This window comes from Molothrus ater, chromosome 10 (genome assembly GCF_012460135.2).
Source record: "Molothrus ater isolate BHLD 08-10-18 breed brown headed cowbird chromosome 10, BPBGC_Mater_1.1, whole genome shotgun sequence".
In the NCBI taxonomy this organism is placed as follows: Eukaryota; Metazoa; Chordata; class Aves; order Passeriformes; family Icteridae; genus Molothrus; species Molothrus ater.
The window spans coordinates 5,847,950-5,865,865 of NC_050487.2; the positions used below are offsets into that span (position 1 = coordinate 5,847,950).

A 17,916-nucleotide genomic window follows, 5' to 3' on the forward strand; every position below is an offset into this window, starting at 1 on the left:
CAAAGGCAGCAGGGTGAGAGCCAGGTCTCCTGGGCTGGCTCAGTGGAGAAGGCTGGGAAAGATGGGTGGGTTTCACAGCCTGCTGCTGCAGGGATGCTCATGAATATGCACACAAGGAGCTCTGCACCCCAAAATTCCCCAAAAAATTAATTTCCCCAGGCTCTTCAGCTACTACAGGAAGTTTCCTAACTGGATCATTAACAGAACAAGGGTTTGGAAGCAGTTTTATGCTTCCATTTGCAGACACAAGGAAAGACCCTTGGGTGAGTGGGAAAATCAAAGGACGATTTTTCTTCCTGTTTTAAGGCTGGAATCAATGTTATTAACACTCAGAAGTTCTCATGGTAGGGAAGAAAAATACATAAATGCCCCATGGAACAATTTAAGGAGGAAAAAAATTGATAAGCAAGAAAACAAAGCCATACATGAAAGCTAATCCCTAATCCCTCTGAGGTTACTGCTCCAACAGCCCACCCTGGGAATCCCAACCTTGCAATGCTCATTTGGCCCCCACTCACACCTTGCCTGGGGTATTTTCTGTGTTTCTCCCTTTTTTCTCCTTCAGATGGGTCTGGATCACAGGGATGATTTGGGGACAGGGACAGGGAGTGTTGGCAGTGGTGCCCAAGCCTCCTCCCCAACAGCAGCGGGGCCTCATGGACCCGCCCATCCCTGTGCTGGGGGAAGGAAAAGGGCCTGAATCCATCAGAGACACATTTGGGCTAATAATGTCTAATTAAGAGTTTCATTAAAACCCATCACACTCATTAGAAAAAAAAGTTAACAAGGTTTTCTGGACATTTTCCTTGCAAAATTATTACGGAGGTTAATGGATGCCTTCACTAAGGCATAATTTAGGGAAAAAATCACACTTTTTTTCTTTTTCTCTCTCTTTTTTTTTTTCTTTGTGATGCCACTGTTTCTCCTCCTCAATGTGGCCGTGGTAAAACTGGGCTGCCTGTTCCACCCAGTGGTGGAAGCCGGGAGATCGCTTCCAGGCAAAGGCAAAGCCCCTCCAACAAAGGGGAGCATCCCTCCCTCCCTCCCTCCCTCCCCCAGCAGGATTCAGCAGGAGCTGCCAGAGCTGCCACTTCCCAGCACAGCCTGAGCAGGGAGAGCAGCTTGGGCTGATGCAGGATGGGAGAGGGGCAGGAAACTTGATATTGTGCCAAAAATCAAAAACAAAAGGGAAAAGAAAAAAAAAAAGAAAAAAAAAAAAGGCCCATTTTGAGCAGTCAGAGGTTTGTGGCTCAGCTAAGCCTGAAATAAAACACCCCCTGGACATCCTTGCTGCCGTTCCAAAAGCAGCTTTTGGGATGGTTAGTGGGGTAGTGTGTCACAGGTGCCCCAGGGAGCAGAGGCACAGCAGGGCACGGGCAGGAAGAGATCCACAGCCCCACTGTGCTGATATTGCCCAGCCGTGGGATGCTGGGAAGCAGGAAAGCTTGAAATCCCAATTCCAACCCTCAGGGCAACATTTTCCCTGGAAAAACACTTAAATCATCCTGAGCATCACTCCTTCCTACCCAGCTGCCAGGCAGAGCCCCCAGTGTGCATCAGCTGTTTGTCCACAGGTTGGAAAAGGCCTGGGAGCAAACTGGTTGACCTAAGCCAGGTCCCCAGTAAAGAGCTTCAGGAAGTGCTGATAGTTTTTAAGCCCAAATATTTATTTTTTGTCCCCAGCCCTTGTTCTACCTGGCCCACTCTGGGATGCTGCTGGCCCCATCCCGAGCCCTGCTAAACCAAATCCAAGGGGAGGTGGAAGGAGACAAGGGCAGGGGAAGCACTTTCTTTTTACCTCCTTGTTTTCCCCCTCCTGCTTTAGAGGATAAAACCTCAAAAAAAGGATCACTTAGAGGCCTGGAAGGAGCTGGAATGAGATGCTGGAGTGGTGGGAAGGAGAGAGGTCAGCACAGAGGCTGGAAAGAAGATGATTTCCATCCACAGGCAAGTGCACGGACGAGCAGATTGGAGAAAAAATAAAAAATTAAGCCATCCTTAAAAGCAAAAAAAAGCCTTTTCTGCAGCCCCTGCTAATGCCTGGTGCTTCCAGGCAGCTGGGCATGGAGCTGCAGCACATTGGGATGGGATAAATACATCTAAAGGGACAGGGTCCTGTGTCCCCATGATCTCCCTTGCTGCCATTCACCCATGGGACAAAACCAACATCACCTTCATCACCAAAGAAAACCTCTCCTGGGCATCCCAAAATGGTGCAGGGGCACCAGGCTGGACCATGGAGCAGGGAAAAGGCAGGCAAGGGCACACCAAAAATTCCCAGTTCTCAATACAACAATTGCATCGGGAAAATCTGACAATTCCCTTGTTTTAAGCGATAGCAAATTGTTCTACTGCTAATTGCGAAATGTTTGCAGTTATTTAAAAATCACTTTATAAATCACATTGTTTCCAATCTTGTGTGATGGATAAGGAGAGGGAATCAATAATTATCACCAGGGCTGCTCGGCAGGAGGGGAGGATAACAGGGGAACCAGCGTGGAGCTGCTCACTCCTCAACATTCAAGGTCGGAGCTGCCCCTCCCGCTGCTCCTTTCCCAATCCATTCCTCCACACAAAAGGCAGAAGGGAAGGACAAACAGGGAAAGGAGACAGAGCACTCAAAGGGATATAGGAGATGAGGATAAACCCACACAGAGCTTTGGCAAAGGCTAGGCAGAGCCCAGCACATCGGTCAGCAGGTGAGGAAGGATGGGGCACCTGGCTGGAGATGGGATAGGGGAGAGGCTGCTGTGTGGAAAGCCAGGGATGCCTGGAAGCAAGGCTGCTTGATGAGCAGCCTTTGCATTGCAGGCAATACAGCCCGGCTTTGCTCTTGTTTTGTGGGGTTTATTTTGATTTTTCCCCCCTGCCAGGTCAGATTTCCAGCTGCTGTAGCAGACAGGCAGCAGCAGCAGATTGGAGGCTCCTGAACCCGCCAGCACAGGAATTTGCCAGGAGAGGAAAACTGAAAGTGAGACAAGGCCGGGAAGCAGCAGGACTGCTCTCTCACCCCTTCTTCCTGAGTTTATAAATACAACATAGAAATTCAGCACAAAGGTAGGTCAGTCCCAGACTTTTTCCTTCTTTGTGCACCCGAGTTAGTGCCCAGCGCTGGGAAGGTCAGAGAGAAAGCCAGCGTGATTCCAGCAGACAGAAACAGTGCCCAGTCCTCCAACTCAAAAGGGATGAAACCAAGAGACACAACAGCCAACGTTCTAGTGAGGAGTTCCTTTGCCATCGTCAGGTTTCAAACACCAGGAGAGAAAGGGTTTAACAATCTTCCTTGGGGAGAAAAAGCCAAATCCACCCAGCCTGCTCATCCAAGGTTTCCCCCGCCTCCCAGTGATCCCTGCTGCCACCTTCCCTCCCACCTCGTCCCCAGCACCATGATGCATTGCCCCTTGACCACACAAGGAAGCCATAAAGCAGGGCTGAGGGACAGGGCAGAGCAAGACAAATGGATTTAATATCAGCCCGAGGAGAGCGTGGGCTCTCTCGCACACCAAATGAATTATTCATTTGGGATTCAGGCAGAGCCTGCATCTCACACTGACCCACCGCCCACAGGCACAGGGTGTCCAACAGGATGGGCTGGGCAGGCCACTGGGTCTTGGCATACAGCTGAGAGCTGTGCCAGGGAGTCTGTGCCAAACCAGCCGGGGATGGGAACAAACAACAGGGCTGATCCACACAGAGAATTCCCCTCTCTCCCACATCCACCCTGGCACAGTGGTGGGAGCAGCCCCCCATCCCTCTGACCCCAAAACATGAGGATCATCTCCTCAGGGCTCTGAGTACCTCCAAGGAAGATGACGTTGTGCCTGTGCCTCCCCCAAGCCCTAAGTGCCACTAAAAGCCAGGATTAATGAATCCCTGAGTGGCCCAAGCTCCACTGTCAGCACAAACCCACTCTGGTGTAATGGCCCCATGATGGGCACAGCCTCCTTCCCAGGGGAGCGAGGATGAGACAGAGCTGGGGGAGCTAAACAATCCAACCCTATCTTTTTCCCCACCATGCAGGAATTAAGCCTATTTTTTTCAGCCTTCAAATACTGAGGGATTTTCTTTTTTTGTTTTTTTTTTTTTTTTCCTTGGTGACAATTCCCACAGGCTTGCTAAGTGTCTCATCCCAGGCTGATGAAGGCTTGGAGCAGATGTCAGGAGTACGTGCTTCCCAGGAGCCAGGGTGCAATCCTGGCAGCTTCCCTGCCAGGCACACCAGGCAGAGGAATACAGCCCCTTCCAAGAAAACAAAGTCAAACAGAAAACCAAGGAATTTTTATTTCTAAACTTTGCCATGTAACACCTCCTGCCCACCAACCTTCATGAAGGGCAGCAGTGGGCTTAGGTCTTCCCTTGCCAGCTCCAAGGCCCATGGGGATCCAAGGAGGAGCTTAATGGCCAATGAACTCTCAAGGAGCCAGAGTCCAACCCAAGGTCAGATTTTTATTCAAACACAGTTGGTTTTCCAAAATTCAAGATGTTAACCCTGGATCAAGCTTTTAGGAGGGGGTTTAGTGAACTTCCAGGGGATGAGGGATATATAGGATTTGGGTTCCTCAGCAGCATTGAGCAGGGCTTTCAGACACACAGGTCTCATTCAATCCCAGCCTTTTCTCTGTCCTCCTGACATGGGAACTGGAAAATACTTGGAGCTCTCCTCCACAGACAGCATCTTACCAGCACCCATGGAATCATCAAACAGCACATTCCTGTCATCACAGACGTGCTTGGTGCCATTTAACACCTGCTTGCCCTCCACCCACAGCGTACTCCGGTGCCTTTCAGGATCCTACATGCTGCCAGTCAATCTATAAAGGATATTCCTACTCCTTGGAGCTGCCCAGATCCCTTAATCTTCCCCTCAAGCAGTCTGAATACAAAGCACACTCCCCATGCAAAGGCAGAATGCTCACCAGGAGCTCAGCAGTTTCTCCTTGGGGATCAGTGCTGAGGAGGGGGAGCACAGCTGGAGACAGGCACCAGGGCACAGAAAACCCAACAAACCCCCAATTTCCTGGGGTCTGCTTGGTGGAGCTTTGATGGCATGAACACTTCACAACCCTGCTGGAGCTTGCACAAGGAAAAGAAATAAAGAAAAGCCATGGAGATGGGTCTAACACCCACTCTCAGCAGGTTTGCTCCCACACTTCTCATCCTGCTGTTGTCAATCCTCTGCCCCTCCCCAAGCACTGAGAAGGTGCATCACAGTCCTCCCAGGGGCCAGGAGCACTTCAAGACCCCGCCTTCCTCCAGCTGGCAGAAAGGTCAACACCACCAAAAACCACATTTTGCATTGTCACTGTTTTCCTCCATTTCTGGCAAAGTGACATACTTCCCAATTCCAGTGTTTAGCTAAAATTAGTATTTGTTTTCCCATGATGAGAAATGTCATTTTGCCGTACAACCATGTGTGCTTTCTGTGTGTTGGTTCAATAGCAGAGGAACGTCTCGCCAGAAACGCTCAGTTTGCAGAGAGCCTTCCCTCTGACTGAGAGCTTCAGCTCCTCACAGGAATCTCCTGGTGGGAACAAAACCACCCTAAAGCTCAGCCACAAAACTCACAGGAATCCCCCAGCCATGCTGTTTGAGAAAGGATTCTGGGGGTTTCCTGGTTGTCAGAGCCCTGGCACAGGAAGGTGTCACCACCCCCACCTTTGCCAGGTGGGAATGAGGCTTCGCGTGGTGAAAACCTACACAAGTTCCCAGGTTTAGAGCAAACCATCAAACAAGCTTCTCCACAGGCTGAATCCCAGCTTTGCTATTTCCACATACCCAGAGTTACAAGTGGAGAAGAAACACCTTGAGGGACTCCCCAAGGAGCATCACAGCCAAGCCTGGTGGCACACACATTCCCCCACCGGCATCAAAAGAGATCCAAGTTGGACCTCTTCCCATCACAACCTGCCAAACCAGCCCTTAAGCACTTCAACCTTCTTCTTCCCAACCCTTCCTTGTCACGATGGTGTTAACCTTCTAGAAGCTATTCTAGAGCCCTCTCCTCTTCCCTCCTTCCAAGCAGCATGCAAAACCAACACCTTAATTAGGGAGAGAAGAAGGAAAGAGCAGCCTATAGAAAAAAAAACCCAACACTCCAATGGTATTTGGGAAATATTCACCACAAGGGCAAAAGGAGACGAAAAGCAGCAAGCACTGTTTCCATATTTATAACCTCACACTGCAGGATCCAGCAGGCAGCAGCACACATGGTGGGGAACCCAAAAACCAGCAAACAATTCCAATTAACAAAGAGAATCAGAGCACCCCCATGGTAGCCAGGTCTGATGGCAGCTGCTGAGCTCTGCCAGGAAAATAACCAGGCAGATGACAGAACCTGTCCGGCAAGTGCAGCACTTTGAAGGCACCATACCACAGAGGTGACTTCCAGCAGGGTGGCAGCAGCACCAGCACCACCACACTGCTCATCAGGTCTTGCCACTGACCAGAGCACACTGAGCAACCACAGGCTGACCACTGCTCCCAAATTCCTGCTGTAATTTCCTCCCAAATTCCTGCCTGCTCCCTGGAGCAAAACCACATCAGGGGAAGTACTGCCTACCGCACAAAACGGTTTGTGTGGGGACAAATCCAAAGGGCCTGCTGCCCAAAGCCAACCTTACCTTTGCACGCCACGTTGTTCTCGGGCTCGTAGCCAGCCTTGCAGGTGCAGCGGCCGATGGGCACCATCCACTCGCCGTCGCCGTTGCAATACAGCTTGATGGGCACGTCCACCTCCTCGGCGTTGGGGATGCAGGTGCCGCGCGCCGTCACCAGGGATGTGCTCTCCGCGCCCGTCATCGTCTCCGGGAAGATGGCGAAGTTCTGCACCACGCTGGGGCACTTCTTGAAGAAGACCCTGACAGACAGCAGAGACATGCAAGCCCCGTAGTCCTGGAAAGCCAGGTAAAAGCCATTGCGGGTCAGGGGCCCGAAACTTCTCACTTCCGTGTTCACCTTCATCAGTCGGCCCCCAAAGTCCACCTGGGAGAAGCTCTCGTCAGCAGCGATGGTGTCCACTTTGAGGTAGGGTGCCTCTGTCCAGAAGGCTGACTTCTTGGTGGCAATGACAGAGTCTGTCTCGTAGTAGTAGAGGTTGAAGGTCTCCTTGCAGGAGCCGGGGACGTTGGGGAGGCTGCTGCAGTCGCGCACAGTGAAGCGCATCTCGGTGTAGATGCGGTGAGCCCCGCGCCGGTTGATGAAGGTGGTGAGGAGCCAGTTGTTCTGGTTGGGCTCGAAGACGTTGCACACCTGGTACGTACGGATGGTGTTGAGGTTCTCGTCGTAGCCACTGACTTCTTCCCACTGCAGAGAGGAGCGGGGAGAGGTGGTGAGAAGGAGGAAGAGGGATCGGCGATGGCTGCTCGCCCCGCACAGGGCAGGGCTGGGAGGAAAATCCCAACTCCAGAGGGGATGAGGAATGTGGTTATGGGCACACAATGTGATGTACATGCAGAAGCACCAACCAGGCCAGGACCAGAAGAAATCCCCACCCTCTTACCCCTCCATGCCTCTCACCATTGCTCCATCAACACTATTGATGTTAAAATGTCTTTTCCACATGGGCAACTGCCTTATCTGCCCTGAGAGGATGTAAAAATGGGAAGAAAAATGGCCCAGGCACCTGGAGGCAGGAGGGAAGGCAGCACATGAGGCTACAGCTTCATTAAAGGCCAAGCCAGCACGTGGGCTGGAGAGTGAGCCTGACCCCAAGCTCCCAGCACAACGGGATCATTTCCCCCGGCAAAGAAAACCAACTAAATAAAACATTACTGCTGTGGAGAGAGGGAATATAGATTTGCAATTCGATTTATATAAGGGCATTAATATAATCCAGGCTACAATTTCAATTAAGGGACAGCAGCAAACTGTGAACAGTCTATGATGGCATTAGAGTCCTACAGACAGATTTATAACCTCATAATCCATTCATTTTAACTAATCCATGTTTACAGTCTCCTCATAACAGCATTATTCATATGGCAATCTTTAAGCAGCTCCCTCAGTATCAGGGATAATTTCCAGGAGCAATGCTGCAGCAGCGTTCACGCCTGTGTTTACACAGGGCACAACGGGTGATGCCACCCTGCCCTGTCACACTGAGTCCTGACAAGCTGATGCACCACAACCAACCCTGAAACCTCACAGATTTTTCCCTTCTTCCCTTTTCCATTGAACAACCACATCTCTCAACTCATCCCTGAGCTTCCCTACTGTGAAGCACTGCCTTGATGTAACAAAACACAGGTTTTTGTTTTGTTTTCAAAGCAGGGTCCTCATCATACTGCCAACAAGTGCTGCAGAACATTCACTCCCAGGCCCACCTACTCAGCTCTGCTACACTTAAGCCAAGATCAGAACTCAAGGTTGTGCATTGTTGTTAATCCATGGTTACCAAATCAGCAATAAAGCCTCTCTCCAGCCCAGTGTTCTTCCTTCTCATCCCATGCCAGGAAAATACTGCAAAACCCCCTCCCTCCCCCGTGCACAAGGCATGGGGAATCAGTGCCCCTTCATTACCAGACACCTTTTCAGAGCAGGAGCTGTACAGTCCTCCCCAACCAAGGGGGTTGCCATTGTCTGCTGTTCCCACCCGGGCTTTGCATTACAGCCCTGCCTCCAATTAAGGTCAGACAACGAGCTCTCCTCCAGCATTAGCACCAGCCCCATGGCTCCACTGTCTTCACTGCAGGAATCCTCCTCTTCATCCTCAAAAACCTCAGAGCCTCAAAACTCAGAGCCTAAACCTGCCAACAAAGGTTTCCTGCATTTAGGAATAACATGAAACGCCCTTGGAAAAACCTCAGTAGAGTCCAGGGCCAGATCCTGGCACTGCCTTGTGCATCCCTTTGGGGTGACCACTCCAGGTACCAGGCACTAGGAGCAGCAGGTCCCTGTGTCTGGAAGGACCCACAGTGCCAGCAGCTGCTGCCACCAATGCTTTAACAGTAACAAATGCATAATTTTGATGAGATACTACTAAATAACTCACAAGGAGTGAGTTGGGGATTAAGTCAATGTTGTTCTCTGTCTCCACTAAGATTTAATGCGAGTCCATCAGGAAGAGCAGAGGGAGAGCCCACATCCTGCCACAGCCCATCCTGGGACACCACAGTTTTTTACCCTGGCTGGGGAAGGGTCTGGAGCCCCAGAAGTGGCCGAGGGAGCTGGAGTAAAGGAGGCTCAGCCTGGAGAAAAGGAGGCCCAGGGGGGACCTTCTGGCTCTGCACAACTCCTGACAGGAGGGGACCAAAAGACAGAACAAGAGGAAATGGCCTCAAGCTGTGCCAGGGAGGTTTAGATTTGATATTAGGGAAAATTCCTTCCCAGAAAAAGGTTGTCCAGCTCTGTCACAGCTGCCCAGAGCAGTAGTGGAGTCCCCATTTCTAGAGGGATGTAAAAGCTGTCCAGACAGCTCTTGTGGCACTTGGGAACATGGGGCAGTGGTGGCCTTGGTTAATGGCCTTGCCATTAACCCAGTGCTGGGTTTTGCCAACCTAAAGGATTCTGTGATTCTATGATTTTAGATAAAAGACTTGGCATTTTACATACTTTGTGGAATATTTAATACACACTCCTGCAAAACAGAAGCCTTCCCAGGAACTCTCAGGGGAGCAAGAATTGGGTGGCTGCAGGGAGGCATGGAGGGATGGAGGGATGCACACAGTGGGATGCAGGGATGGGGCTGGGGAGGGGCTTTACAGAGCTGCTCTGCAGAGGGTGAGACCACCCTGCCTTACAACACAAGCTCCCCGCCTGCCTCACAGAGGCTTTCAGTGACAGCAGCTGCAGGCAGCTATTTATATCCTGTCTTCATCACCTGCACGTGCCCCTCCTGCATTTTTCCAGTAATTTATCTGGGCCCAGAATTTTTCCAAAGCAATTCAGTAGCAAAATACCCCAATTCAAGGGGCTCTGACATGTCTGGAGTGGATTTCATGCCTGCTGCAGGTGTGGCCCAGCTTTGGTGATGGTGTCCAAAATTTCTTTTGCAGACTTAGCCAAGCCAGTGACACCCAATCAAAGATGCAGCCTGGCATCCTCTCCCCTCTGGTGCCACATCCTAGAGTCCCCAGGGATGGGCCCTGCTGCTGCTCCCAGCCTGCCTGTCCCACTGTGGTGCCCATCCATCAGCTCACACCCCCTCCCACCCGCAGCTCCATCTCTCACTTTTCCTGCCAGGAGAATGTGAGTCAGGTTATTTTATGCTTCCATTCCTCAAAGGCTCGTATTATATAAAAAAGATGTTTTAAGTGCCTCAGGGTGTTTGGTTCCTCATTACTTCATAAAAGTGACATTAATAGCCAAGGAAGAGCACTGCCGAGTGCAATTATGGATGATGTTCCAGGTATGAAAGCTGTTTGGAGCCTGCTAATGTTTCCTAATTATAAGCCTTTTGGCACAGGGAGAGGGAAGGCACAAGCAGGGGGATGGAGAGCAGTGATGGGGCTGAACCCTTCACGAGGAAGGAGGACAGGAAGGGAAAGACAAAGCATGGAGATGGAGACAAGCTCCATCTTCACCAAGGCCCAGGACTGGCTCGGGGAAGGATGCTCAGCCTGGCTCAGCCGCGCCCTGGCACTCCACACCAGCCCTATGGGGCACTGCTGTTCCCACTGACTCCTCTGGCTTGCCACCAGCATTTCACCCCTCTAAATAGTGGGGTTAAAAGCATGGACCCCCTCTATATCACAAAAGGACAAGTGGAACTTACCCCTGAAGGTGGGTTGGCAGTCCAGCCCAGCTCGGCCGTTGCCGTCCGCGTATCCATCAAAGTTTCTGAGGAAACAGAAGAAAAGGAAAGGAAAGTAGTTATTCCCTAAGTTTTCCATTATTTTATAGCACAGAGATGTGGGAAAACACTCAGTTGCTTTCCCAGAGCATGCACCTGACCCTTGGAGAGCTCAGGAATCATCAGCAGGTGCCCTAATGGACTCAAGGCAGTTTTGGTCTGGGGCAAATGGTGCAGGACAAAACTCTTTGCAAGGAGTCCTGGCCTGAACCCAGCTCACACTGCCAGATCTGACCCTTCCCTGCCCAGGAAAGGAAAATACTATCACCAACACAAAAAAAACCCTGAAAACCAAAATGTGCTGTAGTTCACAGAGTCACATCATTCCCTACTTTTAGATGTAAAACAAAAAACCAAAACAACAAAACACAACAAGAATAATAGCGAGAGCAACACCATAAAGAAACAGATGGGGGAAAACCCTCCAGGTTTTATTTATTTGTTTGCAGCAAGCAGACATGCAGATTAATTGCCTCAATTCCTGCATCCCAACCAAACAGGAGGAGATGTGCCGCTGGCAACTGGCAGAGCTGAGCATCCCCAGTCCCTCCCCTTTCCTGCCTGGTCCCAGGTACTCACAGCAGTGCCAGGAAAAGAGGTGCAACCAGAGAAATAAAGGTCAGGAAATAAAAATCAGCCCAGGAATCTGTGCTGCCGCCGGGCTGCTGCTTTTTAATCTCTCCAGGGCTGCTGCAGCAATCACGAGCGGGAAACAAGGCTCCGATTAATCTTCCAACCCCTCCCTTCACCGGCCGCTCCAGGATGCGAGGCTGGAGAAGCGTGACCAGGAACTCCCCGCCCTGACACGGGTGATAAACGCTCCCAAAACCCCTCCCAGGGTGAGCGTGGCCCTGGGGCAGGGAGAGCAAGGCAGTCCCCAGGCAGGGAGTGAAAGGGGGCTGGGAGCTGGCAAAGCTGCTGCACCCCAAACAGGTCCCAGGATGCTGCAGTGGCACTGCCAGGGGTGTTCAAAGCCCACAGCCCCCCTGCTTTGCACAGTGCCAGGCTGCTCCTGCTCACAGTGCCCTCAGAGAGGACACGTTTCACTCCTGCTCCATTTGGGAAAGAGAAAAGTGTGGTGACCTTCACACTGTCACAAGTCACTTCATAGTTTTGGTCATTTTCCATTTGGCAGAAGGCAGCTAAAAATGAAATATCCCAGCTGCAATTCCTCTCCAGCCTTGAATTATGGAATCCAGGAATTATTTGATTTGGAAAGAACCTCAAAGCTCATCCAGATCCACCCCCTACCATGGGCAGGGACACCCACTATCCCAGGTTGCTCCAAGCCCTATCCAACCTGGCCTTGGACACTTCCAGGGATCCAGGGACAGCCACAGCTACTCTGGGAAGCTGTGCCAGGACCTCATCACCCTCATAGGGAAGGATTTCTTCCCAACATCCCATCTAACCCTGCCCTCTGGCAGTGGAAAGGCATTCCCCCTTGTCCTGTCACTCCATGCCTTTTCAAAATGGGGCCAGGGGCTTGCGCTCCAGAGCTCCAGCAAGTTTCTATTCTCATCACCCTTCACCTTCCCACCACCTCCACACCTTCCTTCCCTTCCAAACAGCCCAGCCCCTAATTAAACAGCCATTAATCCTTGCAACAGCCCTTCAAATGAGCAGGAAGATGTGTAGGCATAAATGGGTGTGGAGGTGGAAGCCACAGGCCATGCAAACATCTCCCTGCCACTGGGCTGCATGGCAAGGGATGATCTGAGAGCCCCTAAAACACTTGGTGTTCTCCCCCAAAACAAACAGGGTGTCCTTGTGCCACACAGAGGAAACTGAGGCAGCACAGAACAGGGAGACACAGGGACCATGGCCAGGCTGGGACCCAAGCTGGCTCATCCACCCTCTGTCATAAATAAGGACAGGCTCATTACAGGAAGGGCACTTCTTCCAAAGGTTTACTCAGAAAGGCTTTTCACTCCATCATCTCCCTTCCTGTCCCACACACTCAGAGCTTCCTTCCCCAGCTCTGACAGAGGAATGTGCTTCTGATAAAGCACAGCCGCCCTGCGGGAAGGCAGCACGCGAGGACCAGCCCTGCTCTGAGGTGACACTCACCAGCACCCTCCCAAAGCCTCACCCCTTCCCTCCTCCTTCTGAGGTCCTCCCCAAAGGCTCCACATTCTGCAAGGAAAGCAGGAAGGCACAGCAGCAATGCTGAGGAAGACCTCAAAATAACTAAGTTAATAGAGAAATTAACAATAAATGAATAAATGGAAAGCAACCGCAGAGAACCTTTCACTTTGGGTGTTTCTAGAGTCTCTGGGTGATTCTGTGGCCTGTGACCAGGGAGGTCACATTCAAGAAGTTTCCACCACAGATGCAGAGCTTGTGATGCAAAATGTGGAATATGGACATTTTTCTTAAGAAGGGTGTTCATCAATGTTTGATCTTGGCAAGTTTCAAGCCTAATCAACAAGAAAAGAGATTTAATCTGTGGAACAGCAGCTCACAAGCTCTAAGTGATGCCCAGGCTGTTGAAAGAGAAATTCTTTTTGTGGTAGAATTGCCTTGCTAAGGGCTAGGGCTCCACGTTTCAGTGATCTCGGTCCTAGGGAAGGCTGACAGTGCTTGGAAGGATGTGTGTGATGTGCCACTGAGAGTGGGCACACAGAATGCAGAACTTAGAGGCCACAAGGACGTTTGGCAGGACCCCAAAAATAAGGAACAAAGGCAACCCAGCAACTGTGCTGAAATCAGCCCCAGCTGGGTAAAAGGTGATTCTGGCAGGGGCAGGTCATGACTAGTGACTCACAGACCACTGACCCAAAAGAAGAGAAAGATTGATCATATGGACTAATTAGCATGAGAAACAAGATAGTCTTTAACCAACAGAAGATAGAATATCAATTAATAAGAGAATATTGTAGCAAATAGATGCTAATTCTTTTGATTGCTAAAATGTATAAATAGTAAAAAGCTTTGATAGTTGGAGTGCTTGAACACCAGCAAGCACCCAGGCTTGGGCAACTCTGAAATAAATAATCAATGTCTCTCTCAAGTGTATAATTATTGGCTTGCTGCATACTGGATTCCATTTTTGTGAACAACATTTGCACTTCCATGGCTCCATGTTTCCAAAGCAATTTGCAAAGCAAAGGAAAAAGAGGGCTGAGAGCCTGCCCCCCCCATAGACCATCTCCTGCAAAGATCCTGTCCCATCTCCCAAGGGCACTGTCATAGACAAGAAGATCCATAAACTGGAAAAATGGTTAATTTAGGAGTTTTTTGTTAAGTACAATAAGATTATTAAATCCCCCCTCGAGTTCAAATTCCTGCTGAGTTCACCCAACCCTGTGACTGCAGAGGCACTGGCATCAGAAGGACATGGCTCAGCAACTTCCTATTGACCTCTCCTATTTCCTCTTGGAGGAAACCTTGGCTTTTACTTCATTTTCTGGAATGAAAACGTGACACTTGACCTTGGTGGGGCACTTATGGCTAGGCTGCTCGGGGCTATGGCTGCTGAGCACCCTCCTTCAACAGGAGAGGGTTCACAGATCCCAAATTCTTGTAGAAAAATGGGGAACAAGAGAGAGATCCCAGCACCCACATCTGCAAATATCCCTACAGGCTGGGGGACACAGGATCCACCCCCCACCCATCCATCCCTTGGAATTGGGCAAGGAGGACAGGCAGGGAATGCTGCTAATGAGGGGATTAGTGCAGATCAGTGCCTGAGCAGCCCTAATGAGTAGAGAAGCCACATGGACACCTTGCACCTCCCATCCCACCTGCCTCACCCTTCCGTGAGAACCAGTCCTCGTTAATTGGCATGGGGTATTAATTAAACCCCCAGGGGAAGAGCCTTTCCCTGCACCTCTGACATCCAGCACAGCATCACTGCCCAGGTCGAGTGAACCCTGTCACCTGGATCCAGCAGTCCCACCGTGCCAGCTCCGTGCCCAAGGCACTGCCACCCCCTTCTCTGCCCCAGGCTCACTCCTCCAGCATCTCCCTCCACACCTGCCCACGGGCACAGCGGGTACCTGGGGGTGCTCTGTCATCAGGAGGGAGCTCAGTGAGTTCACTGGGATAAGTCTCTGGGATCAGAGGCTCTGCTGGCCAGGCTGTGACAGCCCAACCCCTCATTAGGGAGAGAGGAGCTCTGCTACCAGAGAGCTGAGCTCTCTTGGAGTGAAGAATCTTCAGCTGTATACAGTAGATTTTCTTTAATGGACACATTACTTTAAACTAAGCCTTCGCCATCTGTTCCAGTCCCTAATTATCAATACAAAAACAAACGTCTACTCACAATTACACTCGTAACAAGTAAAGATGCCAGCAATTAGAATGCACCAGCTTCCCTGCACGGAGCAGCGCATCCATCTGGGATGGCACTCTGTGATCCAGGCAGCCAGGGCTCGCTGCTGTCCCAGGCTCCCCACACCCTCCCGGGCAAACCTGGGCAGAGATGATGCCTGCGGCAGGATAAGCTGCGCCTCAGAGGAGTGAAGGATGGGCTGGCATCCTTCCAACAGCAAGGAAAAAATAAGTTATTTGGGCGAGAATAGCCTTCATCTCACACCAGCTGATGCCGCCTTGCCAACCACTCTTCCCGCAGGATTGAAGCCTCTTCCAGAAAAACCTTTCTGAATTGTCCAAAATGAAGTAGAACTTATTTCCCAAAACTCCCAGCCCAAAACTTGTACTTCAGACCTCCCAAGGGCAGGTTCTTGCCCATCATGCCAGGACAAGGCGTCACTATTCCCTAGAAGGGGGTGGGATCCGGCTGCAGGCAGACACACAAAGGGAGAGGGCCAACCCGAACTAACCCAACCTGATCGCATTTTGACGCTGTTATCCGGAAAGAAAGAGATACAACAACAAATTTTCCTCTCAGGGAGGCCACAAAGACACTTCTACAAGTGCATCACTCCTCAATAATTGCCTGGGGTCCCTCTCCCGATGCAAGGAACAGCAGCTCTCTCCCTCCTGCACGAAGATAACGGCAGGAACCAGCCTAAGGCACTCGAAAGCAAATGCTTGGGCATATGTAGAGAGACACAGGCTTGTCTAAGACAACCAAGAGGAAAAAGATAGAAATTAAGCAAAATAAGGAGAGAGGAGGCTTGATAACAACAGATGGGGAGAGGGAGATTTGGAAAGTATGCCAGCTGCTGGAAATAAGCCCCCCATGATACGTGGGGAGCAGGGAGGTGGGTGCTGATAGCTGAGCCTTTGGAGGGAGGGGAGATGGGAGAGCAGGGCACACAGGGCTCAGGTCTGGGGGGTAAAGGATGCTCCATAGGTGGGATCCTCAGAGACTCATCCTGAGGTGCCTCAGTAAGTGTCAATGGGATCGATCAGCACAAAATCCAGCCCCAGAGCACATCCCTGGGCACCCACAGTGTGGTTTTCTGAAGGGGAACAATAGCAAGACTTCTTTTCCATAAGGAAAGCACTATATTTTCCCCTCTATTTCACGCTCATAAATGCCAAGCTTGCTTCCTACCTCTTCCTACCCTTCTGAGAGCTTCAGCAAAATCAGCCCAAGGCGAACGCACAGCTTGGGAAGCTTCTGTCCAAGTTTGGTGACATTACCAGGGAAAGGGAATGACAGGGAAACAGCGCCAAGATGCTTTATTCTCAAGCCTGGTGCTAAATAACATTAACTGCTATGGTATCACAAGCTCTGCCTTCCCAGGGCTGCTGTGACTTCAAGCCATGTCCACGTGCAGGTGGCACCATGGCTTCCATCATCATCATCACCACTCCATAGACTCGTGGTGTGCATCACACCTCTCAATGCCACTGGAAGGAAAGTCCCACAGATGCCAGCGGAATAATCAGAATTTAATTCTCACTGTTCCCATAGGTTAATTTATCCTCCACTCCACTCTGGTGAGATCTCACCTGCAGCACTGTGTCCAGCTCTGGAAGGACTTGGAGCTGCTGGAGGGAATCCAGAGGAGGCCAAGAAGATACCTAGAGGGATGGAGCAGCTCTGCTATGAGTTAAGGCTGAGAGAATTGGGATTGCTCAGCCTCGAGAAGAAAAGGCTCTCATATATTGGTGCTTCAGTAAATAAAAGGGGCTCCAAGAGAGCCAAAGAGGAACTGGAAAAGGGCATGGAGTTACAGGACAATGAGGAATGGCTTCCCACTGACACAGAGTACATTTATGTTGGCTATTGGGAAGAAATTCTTCCCTGTGAGGGAGGTGAGGCCCTGGCACAGGTTGCCCAGAGCAGCTGTGGCTGCCCCATCCCTGGAAGTACCCAAGGCCAGGCTGGATGAGGCTTGGAGCAACCTGGTCTAGTGGAAGGTGTCCCTGCCCATGACAGGGGCTGGAACAATAGGAGTTTTAAGGTCCTTCCAACCCAAACCATTCTGGAATTCTATGATTCAATGAAAGCATTCAAGCACACACCAGAAGTTGCCTGAGTAATTCCAGGTTCCTCTCTATGACCACACTTCTAACCACAAGTCCAGGGTTACCTGTCCAAGTTTTTAATATATCCTGAAATTTAGACTAGGCTGGGAAAAAGCAGGAACACAAAATCCATACAGCTCTGCCACAAGGATTTAGGCAGTGAGCTGCTGGAGGCACATCCCACCCAAAATGTCTCTTCTGCTGGGGGGACTCCCCATTTGGTTCCTGCTTGGAACTGTGAGGGGAGCGCTGCCGTGCCAGAGCCAGCACAGTTCCTGCGCAGCAGGAATGCTGTGGCATCTCCCAGACGGTTTAATTACAGCACTGGAGTGGCAGCAAAGGTACGAGCAGGATCAGCCTCTCCCCTCCAACAAGAGCTGCTGCTCTTCACAGCTTCCTGAGAGCGCTGCCTTCCCCAAGCCGCTTCCAGCATCTCTGCGCTTTCAATCAAAAATATTACAGCAACAACTAATTACGTCCCATCATTCCCAGGGCTCTCTGCCTTTAATGGTGCATTTTGCTGCTACACAGCGACAGTGGAACGGCTCTGGAAGTGCATAACGAGCTCTCCCCATCAATCTCCCGCGGGTTCGTTATGAAGGATTACCCACCGAGTAACAAACCCAGCCACGGAGGGGGAGGATGCGCTAAACAACAACAAGTCAACACAAAATATTGCCTTCCTGCATTTTAAGGGTCTGTGCAAACCTCTCAGGAGAGAGGAGCAGCTGAGCCTGCTC

At 50.8% G+C, this 17,916-nt stretch overlaps 1 protein-coding gene across 1 annotated transcript in view; it reads right to left on the reverse strand.

The window, feature by feature from the left end:
* Nucleotides 1-17,916, reverse strand: part of EPHB1 (EPH receptor B1) — a 79,723-nt gene that overhangs the window by 43,582 nt on the left and 18,225 nt on the right. The window contains exons 2-3 of the mRNA XM_036388660.2: nt 10,712-10,776; nt 6,621-7,302 (exon numbers count right to left, since the gene is read on the reverse strand). Of these exons, the coding sequence (XP_036244553.1) occupies nt 6,621-7,302; nt 10,712-10,776 (747 nt within the window). The remainder of the gene's footprint in view (nt 1-6,620; nt 7,303-10,711; nt 10,777-17,916) is intronic.